The 15,455-nt window shown below is 40.6% G+C and overlaps 1 protein-coding gene across 4 annotated transcripts in view; it reads right to left on the reverse strand.

Moving 5' to 3' along the window:
* GRB10 (growth factor receptor bound protein 10) overlaps positions 1–15,455 on the reverse strand; it is a 145,531-nt gene that overhangs the window by 71,681 nt on the left and 58,395 nt on the right. For all 4 annotated transcript variants that reach the window (XM_065629874.1, XM_065629876.1, XM_065629873.1 and 1 more), the window contains one exon: positions 13,623–13,716. In XM_065629874.1, the coding sequence (XP_065485946.1) occupies positions 13,623–13,716 (94 nt within the window). The remainder of the gene's footprint in view (positions 1–13,622; positions 13,717–15,455) is intronic.

Below are 15,455 nucleotides of genomic sequence, written 5' to 3' on the forward strand. Positions count from 1 at the left end.
TAAAATGCATCTTCAAGTAATCTAGATGCCTACATGAGACATGTCAAGTACTTTGACCAGTGTTTTTCAGACAGGCATTTATTAATGTGCAAAAAGCACTCATATTGCTTTGATCAGGTCAGGTATGATAAACAGCAGCATTTTTCAAGGACAACTGAATCTATATACAAGTACTCACTACAAGTATAAAATACTGTAAGCGGATCACAAACCTATACTGGTAATACTATATCCATAAAAGTTTTGGGAATAGATTAACCCTTAAGTGTCTTCCAAGCCTATTTAAAAGCTACTTAACTCATGGCATTAAAAATCTCTCTTCCACCTCACAGACTTGAAACCACCGATTTAACAGTACAAAAGTGTTTCTTTATCCCTCCTGTGTCAGAGTTGTCAGCAAGGGGCTGAGCCTTCCTCTGTGTTTGTATGGCAAAAACATCAATAGGACTAATTTCAGACTGGAGCTGACACACAACATTCATCATTAATTTCTTGAATTCACTGCCCTCACTCTCCATAGGTCTGCACATTTGCCTGAAATACAAGGAAAGGTTGCTCACCACCAGTTCAGTAGAAATGACTCCACATTTCAACTGTTTTTCCAGTTAAAATATCTGTATTCCTAGTCCAGTATAAGTGTCTAAGAACGCTGTTGTTACTGCTGCGTTTCACTTCACTTGTCAAACCACAATAAACTTCCTCTAGAGAAAGTGGTATTTTGCTATTACAAGTACATTAGGAAGTGTACCAGCACAGCTGTACCACCAAACCCCTGGGAGACACCAGACCCTGGGGAATGTAAATGGTCTGAGAACAGCCTACATGAAAGGACATGTTATTTCAGGGCAAAGTCATCAATGCCGTGATCACCAAGTCCTCTTGCTCAAACACCCTCACTGTAAGAAAGGAGGCATTCACCCAATTCGTGCCTTCAACAAATTTCTCTCCAGTTTGCCTTGGAGCCAGCAGTCTGCCAGATTAATCTCTAAACTTGCTCTTCAGAAAGAGATCTCTCTGTTTTGTATTTCACCAGCCTAACACAACAGGAGACGTATCCTGGCCCAAAGAGCTCTGCACTATTGCCATACAGGGGGAGGGTTGAGATATTTTTTTTGTTGTTGATGTTTTGCTTTGTTTGGTCAGTTTTTTAAACAGGTGGTTTATAGAAATACATAATGGTGGAAAGATATTACCACAAACATAAATATTCTATTAGCAGACGTCACAGCTCCTACAATAATGAAAATGAATTACATCTCTTTCAATAGTTTCACTTCAACTACATACTAAAAGTATCTTAAAGAAACTCCATGGCTTTTCACCATGCTTTATGCCTTAAGCAGTTTTCCCTTATCTCGTTACTCCACATTTAATGACATTTATTTTTTTTTCTTTTTAGCAAATGTTCCAAGGTCAACTTGCAAGTCCGGTCACTGTTCCCAACTTTGATTTCAACCCCCATATGCACAAAAAGAAAGCTTCAACTACCCTTCAGCGTAACTCATGACCCCCTCCCTACTACGAGTCAAGAATTATGCACCTTCAATCAAAGCACATTTATGGTACTTAGAAGCTGCATTATCTTTCACCACTTCCATGTCATATACTGGATACGAACAAGTCGATCTACAGAAAGGCTATCCATTATTTCAAAGTAAGAGTCTACGGTTTACCCTGTTTGTTAGGATACGATCTCACATATGTTCACATTGCAGTCTTGATTTCATCTCTTCAGAACTGGCTCTCAACATAATACCATGAACAAAGAAGGACTTCATTTTCAGAAACAGCACACAGACTACAAAGCAAATCTCAGCCACATACTTGATAGAAGTTTTGCAACAGCAATATCTTCATTTTGCTGATGGCGAAAATGTAGGTAGACATCTACAGTTACTTGTTTCATCCCATGTAACAGCTAATTTGTTGAAAGAACGCTTCTAACTCTTCGTCCCACTCCATGCAGGGACAGTGGCCAACCCCAGCAAGTATTTCCCATCTCCTGCTACAGGGGGTCGTGGAGCAGAGAGCCCATCGCTACTTCTGTGCGCTCACCTGAAGGAACACACACTTAGCAGCATCTCACAATAACTTCTGTGGCCCAGAGTCATCAGCACCTTGGGTAATTCCAACTATCCTGAGCAGTTACAGCTGCCTGGGGTATAGATGGCTAACTAACAACAAACACGTGGGAGTCAGGTCTGCTGCTGCCATCATCAGCTGCTATAGTTTGCATAGGAGAGTAAGAGTCTTTGTGCAACTCCACAGCACAGACTTTGGAGGTTTGTTACTCCACACAACTTCCAAAACAAGTGACAAAAGAACCATCCCCCCCAACAAAGACCCTGCTATCAATAAAGTAGGCAACCGGCCCAAGGGCACTCGTTGCCATCAAATCGCCTTCTTTCAGTGAGGACTGGCTGTGAGGACAGACAGTACAGTCCACAGAGATGTAGGGCTTACAGAAAGAACAAGCATGTTGTTGTAATCAAACCCTGTACCATTTTACATGATTCTTGCTATCTTAAGTCTGACTTCAGTCTTGAACATTTAATCATTTTTAAACACAGAAAATCATGTCGATACTTCAATAAAAACAACATTGCCACAAAGCAAGCCTACTTTCACATTCACCCAACACCACAGAAATTTATTAGCCAGGTATTTTTAGTGACATCCATTTTTTCAGATATATCACCGTATATATTCTTCTTGACATAACTAAGTTAAGCTCTACTTGCTGATACAGACCATGAGCACATTCCAGTGCAACTTGTTTGTCTCAACTAAAGGAAATATGTTCCCATGCTGGAAAAAATCTTAAAATCCGCAGTCCTCAATTTCCCAGTCATCTGGCAGAGCCAATCTCTTCTATAAACAGATTAGAAAAAACATTTCTAAAAAAGATGATGTTTAAGCTATAACTTGAATTGGGCATTTTCCTCTCAGTCATAAGACTCGTTACCTCTTTCCTGGTTTTCTAGTACGTAAACTCACGAAAATTGTTCTAATATGCAGATAAGGATACTAAAACCTTAAACTAAGTCTATACTTGTCTTAAGAGCTTAACTTAAATTTGCTGCAATAGCGTCAGCCAATTTTTCAAATCCATTCAATTTTTGAGCACAAATCCAACTTTTGTTTAGCATTTACAATTCTTCCTCTAATTAAGACCAGCTAACAACTGAAAAGGGAGGGCACCAAATTTTTGATTCATAAGGAATCCTAAAGCAATAGAAGCCTTTGCCGGGAGAACTGCTGTATCACAAATATGCCCCATTTCACTCTTGCAAACAAGTCTTACCTTGCTCTCATTCTGTTTCTTACTCCTGGAAATGTTACAGATTTAGACAATGCTTATCTATTTTTTCATTTAATTATTTTCATATTTTAAAAAGAGGAGCAAAGTCAATTCCTCTATTCATTCCTAAGATGATAAAAGCTCTGCTTATAGGACGTGGCTCATAAAAAAAAGTAAATTAACTTATATTTTGCTCCACCTGCAGCACTGGAAAGAAGAGGCAGAAACCAAAGGTTAGGACACTTTTATCGTTAGGACAAACAATGGAAGGAAACCAAGAGCTGTACTGCCTGTTCTCCACCCTCTCACTACTTTGACAGAGACCAAAAATATAACCTTGAAGGTCAGGGGAAAACAAAAACCTAAAAAACTGAATACATGTGTCTCAGAATTGTTCGCAGACAAGAGGATTGGATTGTGTCAGCTATTAGAAATTATTTGCCATCACAAAAGAGATCAAAGGTGCATGGCTGACCAGCAGCAGGACACAAATGAGTTCAGAATACTTTAAATGAGGGTGGGAGTAATTCAGGGCTTTATCTGAAGGAGCTAAATGGATTTCATTTGCAGGGAGGAAAGGGAGAATATATCTAGTCCCAAAATTGCTAAGTATACTGGTGAACTAAGGCTGTTGAAAGATTTCTTGCAAAGCTCAAGTCCAGCCAATCTCAAGAATTCAGGGAGCAGCTTCTGGCATTACAACTGCCTCTACTTTACCACACCACTGCTACCACACTCTTGGAAACAAGTTTCTTAGGAAAGGGTGTCTGTTTCCCCCCCGCCGTTGCCTTCAGAAAGCACAGAGGGGTACAGTAACACTGTGCTCTTGATACAGATTTTTCCAAGGTAGACAGATTTTAAAAAGAAAATACCTCCCCCCATCACAGTAATTTCAGACATTAGATGCATTGCAGATAAACAGCAATCAATTTCTGATCTATTTATAGGTGACACTCTTAAATGTCCAAATACGCAGAATAGCTTTATTTCAGACTTGAACATAAGTCACGAAACCAGATTAGCACCCTAGAGCTTCCCATGTAATCAGATACCAAAAGGCAGTTCTCTCTCCATTAAAGCTGACTTTGCATCGTGACATTGTACTTTTATCTAAAAAAATCAGATATACTTACACTTTTGAAAATGGCCTTTTAAGCAGTATTTCATAACAGGCAGTATAGCTGCAGTGAGTATGGATTGTTTCCACCACTAAATATATTTTTCCTCTTTACCTGTCAAACTGCCTTTGAAATTTAGGATTTTATTTTGGTTAAGGCATCAGAACTTGAAGTTAATATTCTGATGCTGCACAGACGCTGTTTTTACAGAACAACTGCCATTGTTACAGCATGACTAAAAACTAGGCTACATAATGAATCAACTTTCCTAGATGGAAAGCTCATTAGTACTGAGATTATTCAAGTGCCCACAGCCATGTTTTGACATTTGGCTATAACACCTTCACTGAAATATTCAAAAGGTTCTTACATAAAGCCAAATACACTTAAGACATGCCTGTTAACAGGGAATAATATGCAGAACCCAATGATGTAGAGGAAAGCAGTAGAGTGGCACGGGCAAGAATTCAGTTCAGCCACATTAAAAATGTCCTCCAGAAGCTATCCGAAGAGAGTAACAGTTTCCATCCTTTCACTCTCTTAACATCGACAGTATAAATTCAGTTGGATTACAAAAGAAAACATAGAGGCAATAAAGTTATTCCAGAAAACATATGAGCTCATCCCAAGATCTTACAGTTATGTTGTATTGATTAAATTAGAAGAGGGCATTTCAGGTCACTAAGCTCAATTATGGACCATTAACTCAAATGGAAGAAATAAGCCACCTAGGAGGCACAGAACAACCTGAGACCACAAGTCTCCGCATGCATGTTGGACAGTAAATAAGTATATAAAACAATAAAACAGAAAAAGGGAAATCTATTGCACTTGACTGCTTTAGTGATGCTTACAGAAAGGATGGAGATGATGCAAGTTGCTAAGTAAATACCTTTACAGAGAAGAGAGCGTACTACCTGTAGGATTTTGGACTTTTTTGATCACAACAGACATGAGATAGGTGTGCAAGAAGCGAGCTCAGCTCAGGTACCTGGGTATCATGAGCAGATATTGAGACACTACTTTGCCTCTGGTATCTGAATTTCCCCAAGCACATCATTGCCAACAGAAGCACTGGACTCGGCAGCTCAAGCCCCAGAAATGAAGAGCTCGGACAATGTCACCTGCCCAAAGGGCTTGCAGGTTGTTTTTTCCTGCAGGAGGCCTCTCGCAGCCCATGCAAGGTGCTGCTCTCCTGCCAAACGCTCACCGGCAAGGCTGTTGCATCAGGCTGCCGGCAAACAGGCGCTCGGCAAGCGGCCAGCTGCCCCAACACAACCGTGGTAGCCACACCAGGACAGGAACGATATTTGTGTCGCCGGTGACATCACCTCGCTGAGCTGATATTACCTCGGGGGAAGCGTGCCAGCAGTAAATAAACACATGAGGTGAACCTTTGCCTCCTGCTAACAGAGCAGACTCTTGTAACAGGCTAATAGGCTTATGCACCTACCCCATGGCACCCCCTCTGCCCTCTAAAACGTGCCGTTTCGCTCAGCTGGTTCTTGTGCAATAGCTGCAGCGCAGAGAGTTTTCCAAGGATGCCCAAGAAGGGACACCCCTGGACAAGAAGAGAGGACATCCCTACGCTACCCATTGCATTACCTAGCCAACGGATGCAAAATGACGACCGCTCCAGCAGTCTTAGCTCTGCTTCATTAGTCGCAGAAGTGCACATCCCTCAGTATTAAGGACAGGATGAGAGGAAACGGCCTCAAGTTGCACTGGGGAGGTTTAGATTGGATATGAGGAAAAAATTCATCATAGAAAAGGGTTGTCAGTCATTGGAACAGGCTGCCCAGGAAGTAGTTGAGTCACCATCCCTGGAGGTGTTTAAAAGATGAGTACATGAGGTTCTTAGGGACATGGTTTAGTGCCAGTTAGGTTATGGTTGGATTTGATGATCTTGAGGGTTTCTTCCAACCGAAATGATTCTATGATTCTAAGGACAAAAGTAAATGAAAAAGGACATTTTATTTTACAATTTACTTCAGTGTCTCCCTCTTCCTATTTGATTGGTGGCAAGTTTCTTAAAGAGTCATCACTTTAGGCTTATGCTAGTACTAAGGCAACTTGTTCTCCAATAGGTAACACATACGGGGTGAGGGAGGGAAATGCCCTCTTGCACAAGAAGGATCTGGAAAGAAGCAACAGAATCACCCCAGCCAGGTGCCCAATTTATACCTTCCCCTCCTAAAGCCTTAGACAAGAATTTAACAGTAACAACGAGACACCGCTTCTAACCACCCTAAATTGACATCCTGTGAATCTACTCCCCACCCCCAAGACAACCAGAGATACAAATCTTGAAAGAGAAGGTGGAGGAATGCTATCCCTCTATCTCCAACATGAAAAAAAGAAAAAACACTTTCTCAGACATCATACATCTACACAGCTTTAGCCCCCAAGGGACGGGTATGGGGTGCCACAGACTATCTTGAGCAAGAAGCCCAACTCCACCCCAGCTCCACCAGCTCTCCCAAAGCAACCACTCTGCCCCACTAATCACCTCCCCTCCAACAAGGCAAGAAGTTCATTACAAACCTGGTAATAACTTCACCATTTCTGCATAGGCCACCAAAGAACATAGCCTTAAAATTTACTTTGACCACCACATAAAGAGGGAAAGATTAATTTTTAATACTGTAATACTCCCTGCTTTAGGCTTACTTTAAAATTCTCTTTATTTTTTCTACACCTCCACTTGTAAAAATTCCAAAGAATAAGGGCCCCAAGGCAAACCATGTTCCACCCTATACAACCAAGACAGAAGGCTCCTTCCCTGCACTGAATCCTATGTCGTCAAAATTTACACGCTGAATCCTGAGAGATTATAAGCAGGCCTAAAATCCAATGCTTGTCAACTATATTTGAGCTTTTTTTTTATTCATATCAGGTGGCTTCAGAGGAACACATTTAATTTTAAATGTGTCCAAAACCGAAGATTCGTGAAGCTGATACTAAAAAGTCGATATACGAAAAATAAAATTAAAAAATACAATAAAAAAAAAGAAAAATCCGTCAGTCACCTGCAAATGTTACTGTGAACATGCAACATTTAAGACCATTTGTAGTCTGTTTCTCCTCATTTCACTGATTTCACTCAATCTTTATTAGCAGCCTTACATACAGTCTCTTCCTGATAAACTCAATTAGTTGGTCTATTTTGTCTTCCTGTAGCTTGCTGCAAATATCTGAAATTATCTGTACTAAACGCCAACCTACTTTGTTTTATTTTTCCATCTTTTTTACATTTTTTTTCCAGAGTTCTGTCGGTCCAAGCATTTGGGAACTAATATAATGAGAGAAGTTAAACTTCTGCAGCTATTATGGGTATCCTCCTAGTAACTGTGCTAACAAGATTCATCACCAAGTACAATGGAAGCCTTCTCCCAAACAAGACAAAGGTACTGGAATGAGCTAGGCAGGAAGGGGGGGCTCATCCCTCTGCCTAAGGGTAGTCAGTGTAAATCTTTTTGGCACTAATGGTGGGATTTTTTTTTCCTAAGGCTGCACAATGACAACAACATTCATACAAAGCATGAGAATTCATGAATGTCTGGCAGCTTTTGGTATTGTCTCTGCAATACAAACAAGACTATCTGTTTTTCACTCTACATTTTCAATTCAGTACCAGCTGGATTCTGCAAAAACATGGGTTAGTTCTGATACACCAAATAACTGACTCATCCCAGTGGGATCCCACAACTGAAGCACAGCAGAAGTAGCACTGGCCATTACTAAACATGCTGCTCCTCAGCTACAGGACAAATAACAAAATCACCTCAACCTCATGTGCCTGTCCTGAGACAGATATTGAAGAAAAGATACTAAAAGCAAGTAATAATACCAATGATGGAGAAAAAGGACTACAGAAGATTATTTCTCTGGGCTAAACCCTAAGCATCATAATCACAAAATCACAGAATGGTTTGGGTTGGAAGGGACCTCTGGAGATCATCTAGTCCAACCCACCTGCTAAAGCACATTCACCTAGAGCAGATCACACAGGAATGTGTCCAGGAGGGTTTTGAACATCTCCAGAGAAGGAGACTCCACCACCTCTCTGGGCAGCCTGTTCCAGTGCTCTGGCACCCTCAAAGTACAGAAGTTTCTCCTCCTATTCAGATGAAACCTCTTCTGCTTCAGTCTGTGCCCGTTGCCCCTCATCCTATTGCTGGGCACCACTGAAAGGAGTCTGGTCCCATCCTCTTGACATCCAGCCTCCAGGCAATACTTCATCTAAACCCATACTCATTCAGAAATCCATACATATTTACACAGGCTTGTGTTTTTTGGACACAGGCAGCGTGTTAGAATGGTAGTTTCCACCATCACTGACTGTTATCATATCTATAAAAGTTAACGTATCAGTTACTAGCCAGCGAGATATGGCAGAGCCATCTACCTCAAGAGCAGGCCTCAGTGTGACACAAGTCGGCAGCTGCTTTGCATCCCTTCAGGTTTGGTGTGAACAAGTCATAGTCCACAGGTGTAGGAACGTCACAGAAACCTAACAGCGACTGATTGGCAAACACAGCATCTTCATTGTCTCACTGTGCAGGCAACATTTCCTAGCATGACCAAGCAAGAAAGACCAAAGGATGAGCTGGCTGTTGATAAAGGACAGCTGTTGGCTAAAACAACTCACATCACCTATTTATTTCTGCTGCCAGAGCCACCTGGCTATGGAGCCAGAGGTACCACAATATTAGCCCAGATCTGCCTGCAAACTGCTGTGATAAAAAGGATCAAGTTGAGCAAGAGCCAAGAGCACTTCAGGAGAGGAAGGCCACGTGAATATATGAATAAAAGGAAGATAAATCTCTCAAAGGCCTATGGCAAAACACATTTGCACAGACAATCATCTCGCAAGTACACACATACAGAAAGTGCCAGAACTGCACGTCTAATACTTCCACTAAAAGTCAGGGTGACAGAATACATCTTATTTATGCCTGGCTTCAAAATCCTGAATAAGAAGTAGCTACACAACCTCAAAAAGTACATGTCAAGTACTAATAAAAGGTACTGCCCATGAACTTTCTGACCAGGACTGGAGCTGGCACTATTTGCTGCTTGCTAGAAAAACAAACAAAATATGAGTTCCAAAACACGCCTCGACAAAGCAAAACCCAGAAGTTAACGGTGGTGGCACTGCAGTGCGGTGCACTCAGCCAGGAGGAACAGAGGCTGCAGGGCCCAGGTGCTTGGGAAGAGAGGAGAAACAGCAGCATCCTTTGGGATGGGACTAAGAGAGCGAGTGCTGGAGCCCATCACCTCTACAAAACGCCTCAGAACAGCACATCCACGTCAATGTGTTTTGACTAAAATCACCACTATGCTCCCCCAGCTCTGCCCCTCGCTACTGGATGGAGTACAAACACTGTAGGCTACACACCGCAAAGAACCTGCCATTGCAAAATAATAAACATTTGTGAGTGCTACATGTTTTGCACAGTGACATACGGCTGAGGAGGCTACAGTTTCCTTCATCTCCACACTCTACTCCTGAAGGGAAAATTTTATAAAAATAACTCTACTTGTCCCATCCTAAGCATGCTCTCACTTCCTCTTGGTGTTTTTAAAGATGGCAAATAATTGTTTTGATTGTTTCTTCACCTCCTTGCTTAACTCTTCAGGAAATGTCATATAGTTTATACGTATTTTTCTTCATCAAGCCTAGAGGCTTTACTACAGCTTCTGGAAGGACTGCTCAAGATATAATTGATCTGCTGTTGATTAAATGCCAGATCCTGGCTGGCTGTTGTTAATATTCTGTAACTTTCAGTAGGTAGCTGAAGCATACCTGTTCCTTTACATCAGTAGGTATTAGTATTGTTCAGCTGAATGAAGCTCACTCTTTCCTATTGCGTTTAATTTCACCAGTATATTTTGGGGAATAGAGGTAAGAAATTCTAGTTCCTGCTCTCTGCATTTAATACCTTTACAAAACTTGCCCAACTAACAGAATCATTGAAAAGTTAATATTAAATAATGGCCTAGATATAAAAATACTTATTGTTAAAGTAAGAGTTTATCAGCATACTCAGACATAAGCAGTTATTGAACTATTTCTAGGAAAAAATACTATTACGTCTGCACTTAAGTTTTCACATCTGTTTCACAGGAAAGCTGCCTATGTTGAAGACTCCTCACTTTGAAAAAAATAATCTCTGCTTCCCAACCTTTACAAGATATTATTTTAAAACAAAAAAGTTGAACAGTTCTAAAGCATCTGCTTGTGTAAAAAGAGTGATTCAGCAGGAAACATGTACTTGAAATACCCTTCACAAGAAAGAGCTTATTCATGCAGGGACAGTTGGCAGCGATATCTCAGTCTCCACTTGAATGCTCTTTTTCCAGCTTGTGTTGAAGGGATTCAGATGCCCGGGAGGAAGCTAATCACCATTTTTATAGGCCGTGGAAACCAGTGTATAGTTCAGAATTGCAAGTGCCTGTACCAAAGCTCTCCCAGTGAAAAGCAAAGGGCTATAAGTTAATGTTCAACAGAAACTGGCAAATCCGCTGCACTCACTGAGAAACGCGGGCAGGTACGAACTGGAAGTGCATTCATAAAATAATGTAATAAGTATGGTTGCTCGAAGTTCGGCTGCAGCATTTAAGGCCCAGCACACTAAAGAGAAAAAGGCAGAGAGCACCTAACACATGAAATATTTTAGCCAATTCTAATGCTTCCACAATTTCTGCTCACGATAAGTATGTATCAAACCAGCTATGTTGCAAGCCTATCAGTTTTCCCTAAAAGTCTTGCAAAACACAGGAACAAAAGCTTCAGACCTGCTAGTCGGTATAAGCTAAAGTCAGCAAGTAACGTGGTATATAACAGGAAGCAAAATTTACCATGGTCTGTTGCAAGTATCTTTATCATCAGCATAATCAACACATATCACCAGATTCATTTATTGAACACAAAAAGTAGTCCTGCAAATTACTTCTGGACACGGGTTTACTCTTAAGTTTTTCATCAAAGTCAGTGCCAGTAAAGCTTTAATACAGTTCAATGTAAGAGTACAAAAACAAAGCAAACAGCTGCCATAGAACTTAAAAACCCACTTGGTTACTAATCTAGTTTTCCTATTTATTGTGTGATTAATATGACCGCATGGGAGCTAGTTCAGACCATGTCACGACTCCTCTGAAGCTCTTCATGTTATATTTTTCTATGTACTACTCATTAATCAGTTACTGGAATACACAGCAGCTCTTAAAATACTTGTACTTTCAAGTTCTTAGACAAGAACGTGTATTTTATATGCTATGAAATAGTGCAGACGCTCACACTTGGACAGAACAAACACAGAAGACGTGACATACATCACGCCTACGGTCACTTCCATTTTTAAAAAGATAACGAAGCAGCAGGTCTCATGCCTGCAAGGCACATTGCTTCCCTCTGACACAGCAAAAAGACAGAAGTGCTGCAGCCCAGCGCAGCATCAGCGGCCTCCTCTGGGAAGTCAGGTTTCAGTTCTTAATCCTTGTCACTTATGTAACAGCATTTCACAGTCATGAGGGTGGGCAAGATTAATAACGTGCTCAAATACCTACTTCAGCAAAAAAATCGGAAAGATTTTAGAAATACTGGATTTGATTGCTGTTGTAGGAAAAAAATCCTAAATCATTTGTCAGTGCAAAAGTGATCTTTACTTCAGAAACTACTGTGAAAAACATTAAGAGGGTCTTTATAAATAGGCCTCAAACAGCCAGTACCTCTGTGAAAAGCATTCTGTTTAAAGATAGCTGTTTCCTAAATCAATTTGGACCAGTTTGCATACAGACATGTGTCTCAAAGTAGCTGAGGCAGAGCCACACATCAGGTGACACCGTACAGATCCTTCTGCAGCACTGCAACATTCACAGAGGAAAAAAAGGATCTGAAAAGGAAGTACTACTCTCTAAGAAAGATGTCAGGCTATAAAATTAACATTTTGCCATCAAAATGGAATACTACCTCTCTCTTCAATAAATGATCAAACTTCATGAGCAGCAGCCCCACATACTCTCACTCTAACACATGAACTTAGACCACAAACAATGTGTTCCCCTCAAAAATCCCTTAACTGAATGGGGATACTTACAAATAACTTCAGAAGAAGTTACCTGTATAGATCTGCTCTGGGATTTGCGCATCCCATGTAGGTGAGATTAATGTAACAGTACCATTCTAATATGAATGAAAAATGGAATTTATAAACCTGGTTTTGTAAGCATGCAAGCATGGCACAACACACTGCCTGCGCTACTGCAAGTTTTAGATTGGATAACATGACAACCTGTTATCTTCTATTTTCAATTGAAGGCAAAGCTTTAAAAAACTGGAAGACTTAGGGGGCAGGGAGTAAATTAAAATACAATCCTCATTAAAGTCTGGGACTTGTTTGTAAAACTTCAATAGTCTTGAGGATCTACAAGTCATGAAATTCCAGTCTTGCTGCTCTTGGCAAACAAAAGCAGCTGATTTTTTTAAAGGAAAAGCTAAGCATATCATATTTGATAAATATTTTAAGTAATAAGTCCATGATCTTTTTTGTTTCAGTAGCCTTGTGCTGACTGGAATACTATTAGCTGTTGCACTGAAGAAACAAAATTTGAAGATGCCCTTCAAGGACTGGGTTGCAAATGAAGCCATCGTGAACCCTGAGGGTAAGGGGGTTCACTGGTTCAGATGGCACTCTATTATTAATTATTTCAAAGCAAAACAAATAGAGCCAAGCCAAAACGTCTCTGCTATAATAGTAACTGTCTTCCTTTACATATCTGAACAGACACAAATTGGCAAAGAAAGATTTTTAAAATTTATTTTTATCAGCTCAAATGAGCTGATTTCTGTCATGCAAGGCAAGTAAACATACTTTTCTCCTACTGCCAAAGTTGACCACAGCCCTGAACCTTTCTTATAGCAATAAAAGATTTTTCAAATGCAACTTTAACATTACAAATGTTGAACTCAATTTCAGTACTTCCCTTCCCCTCTCCCCTCACAGGACAGCTGTGACAAAAAACTCTATTTCTCAGCTCTCCTCCTCCAACCACCTAGAACTTTTTCTTCTTTTTTTTTTTCTTTTTATTTTTTTTTAAGTGAGAAGGAGAAATGGGAATATGGAGGTAAAACTATCTCTGCATATGCAGCACCCCAGCTTTCCCCCGATGAGCCTGGATGCCCACCCACTGTTCCCTACCTTGGTGATTCAGGGAGATGCGGTTAGATGGTTCTTGGAAACCCGGTTCCACCAGATCCCGTCGACCATGAGCCGAAGTCTGATCTACATTGTCCTAAAAACAGAAGAGAAGAAAATCTTATCAAAACCAGGCATCCTGTACTCCCTGTAAGCTACGCTGCACAGAGTCAAACAAAAACATCCCTGACATACCTCCGAAAGGAGAAACCAATGTTAGAGAAGGAGGTGGGGAGGGGAGTAGGTTTTAGGGGGACACTAGACTATCATATCAAAACAGGTGTCACAAATTCAGAATCAATAACTCTGCTGTTGGCTCATCTGTACATCAGTTTTGCATTTCAAACTGGGAAACATTGATGTAAATGCACTTTCTAGTTTAACAAAAGTTTCTTCTTGCATCAAATTATGTGGAGGCTTGGGGTTTTGTTTTCTTTAATTCCAAGTGTGTGGTTTAGGGGTTTGTAACTAATTAACTGGACTGAAACAGATTCAGTAGTGAACTACGAAACCTCAAGTGGAATCAGAAGTTCAATTTAGATAAACACCCATAGCTCTGGATGCCAACCTGTATTTTTTTTTTTTTTTCATACTAGAACTCTCACAAGATCAGGTTTCAAGAAGTTCTAACACAGACTGAATTTGGTTAAGTCTAAAATACTGCAGTTTCTCACAGAACTTGCCAAAAAAAGAAGACTAGGAGAAAGCAGGAAAATTGCAATATAAACAAAAAAATAAGAAAGGCAAGATAAGTCACACTGAGTTTTAGAAACACAAGGAGGAAATTTAGTGCAGGTGCACAGTTCTACAAAGTTGGCATACCTTTGCATATACCAGTTAAGGGTGGGTATGGAAAACCAGAAGTAAGTGCATAAAGTTGACCACATTAATGTATCACTGCCCATGAACCATGCTGCAGTGACATACGTGACTGTATACATGTTTCTGCTGTGCCCAAAGTGTGAGATAGGTACACAACGGCATGACCTGCATTTATGTCAAAACATAGGAACCACCTTCAAAGCAAATGACATTGTAGTTATGGCAGAGCAACAACATGCACGTGGCGAGCAGCAATTCAACTATGTACAACCTTGAGCTCTCAGCCCAACATTTCCAATTCACAGAATACAAGCTAATGCTAAAAAACATAACGGATGTAGTGTTTGGTGATAAGAACTGTATATAGTTATAAAGGATACAAAATAAATCGCATTATCTCTTCTTTGAAGAGACCATCTCAAACAGCAGATTTGACTCAAGTACTCAAGCACCACTCAAGTGCCTTCACCATCAGGGATCAATTCAGTAGCCCACAGGCTTTTACAAGACAGAGACTGCCAACAGTGGTATGACTAAGGGAGGTTTTAACGAGTAAACAATATATGGTGAGATACATATGGCATCCATCATTCTACGCCAGATGTAAGTGGGACCACTCAACCTTCTGCCTCCATATTGGCTACTTCCTGTTACAGCTCTTTACATCCTTGCCACCGATTTCCACAACACTGACTGTTGTTTCATAAGCCACATCTAGTTAAACTCACAAGTTTTTGTACTTGTCTCTCAGGAATCAAGGAAAAAAAAAAAAAAGTGTCAGACTTCCCGTCAGCACGACTGTATTTGTTTTTACTTTCTTGAAACATGGCAGTATTTGTTAGCTCTTTCCCTGGAGCTGAGTGGTGTTGAGAACATGCAACTCCTGAGCTCCTGTCTCTGTTAAATCCCTTGCAACCACAGGGTATGGCATCCTAACATTATTACCACTTTTGGAGCACTAGTTGTTTTCACTGGATGTATCTCATTTTCTCGGGGATACCACACAGCCAGCAC

This window comes from Caloenas nicobarica, chromosome 2, assembly GCF_036013445.1.
Source record: "Caloenas nicobarica isolate bCalNic1 chromosome 2, bCalNic1.hap1, whole genome shotgun sequence".
NCBI lineage: Eukaryota > Metazoa > Chordata > Aves > Columbiformes > Columbidae > Caloenas > Caloenas nicobarica.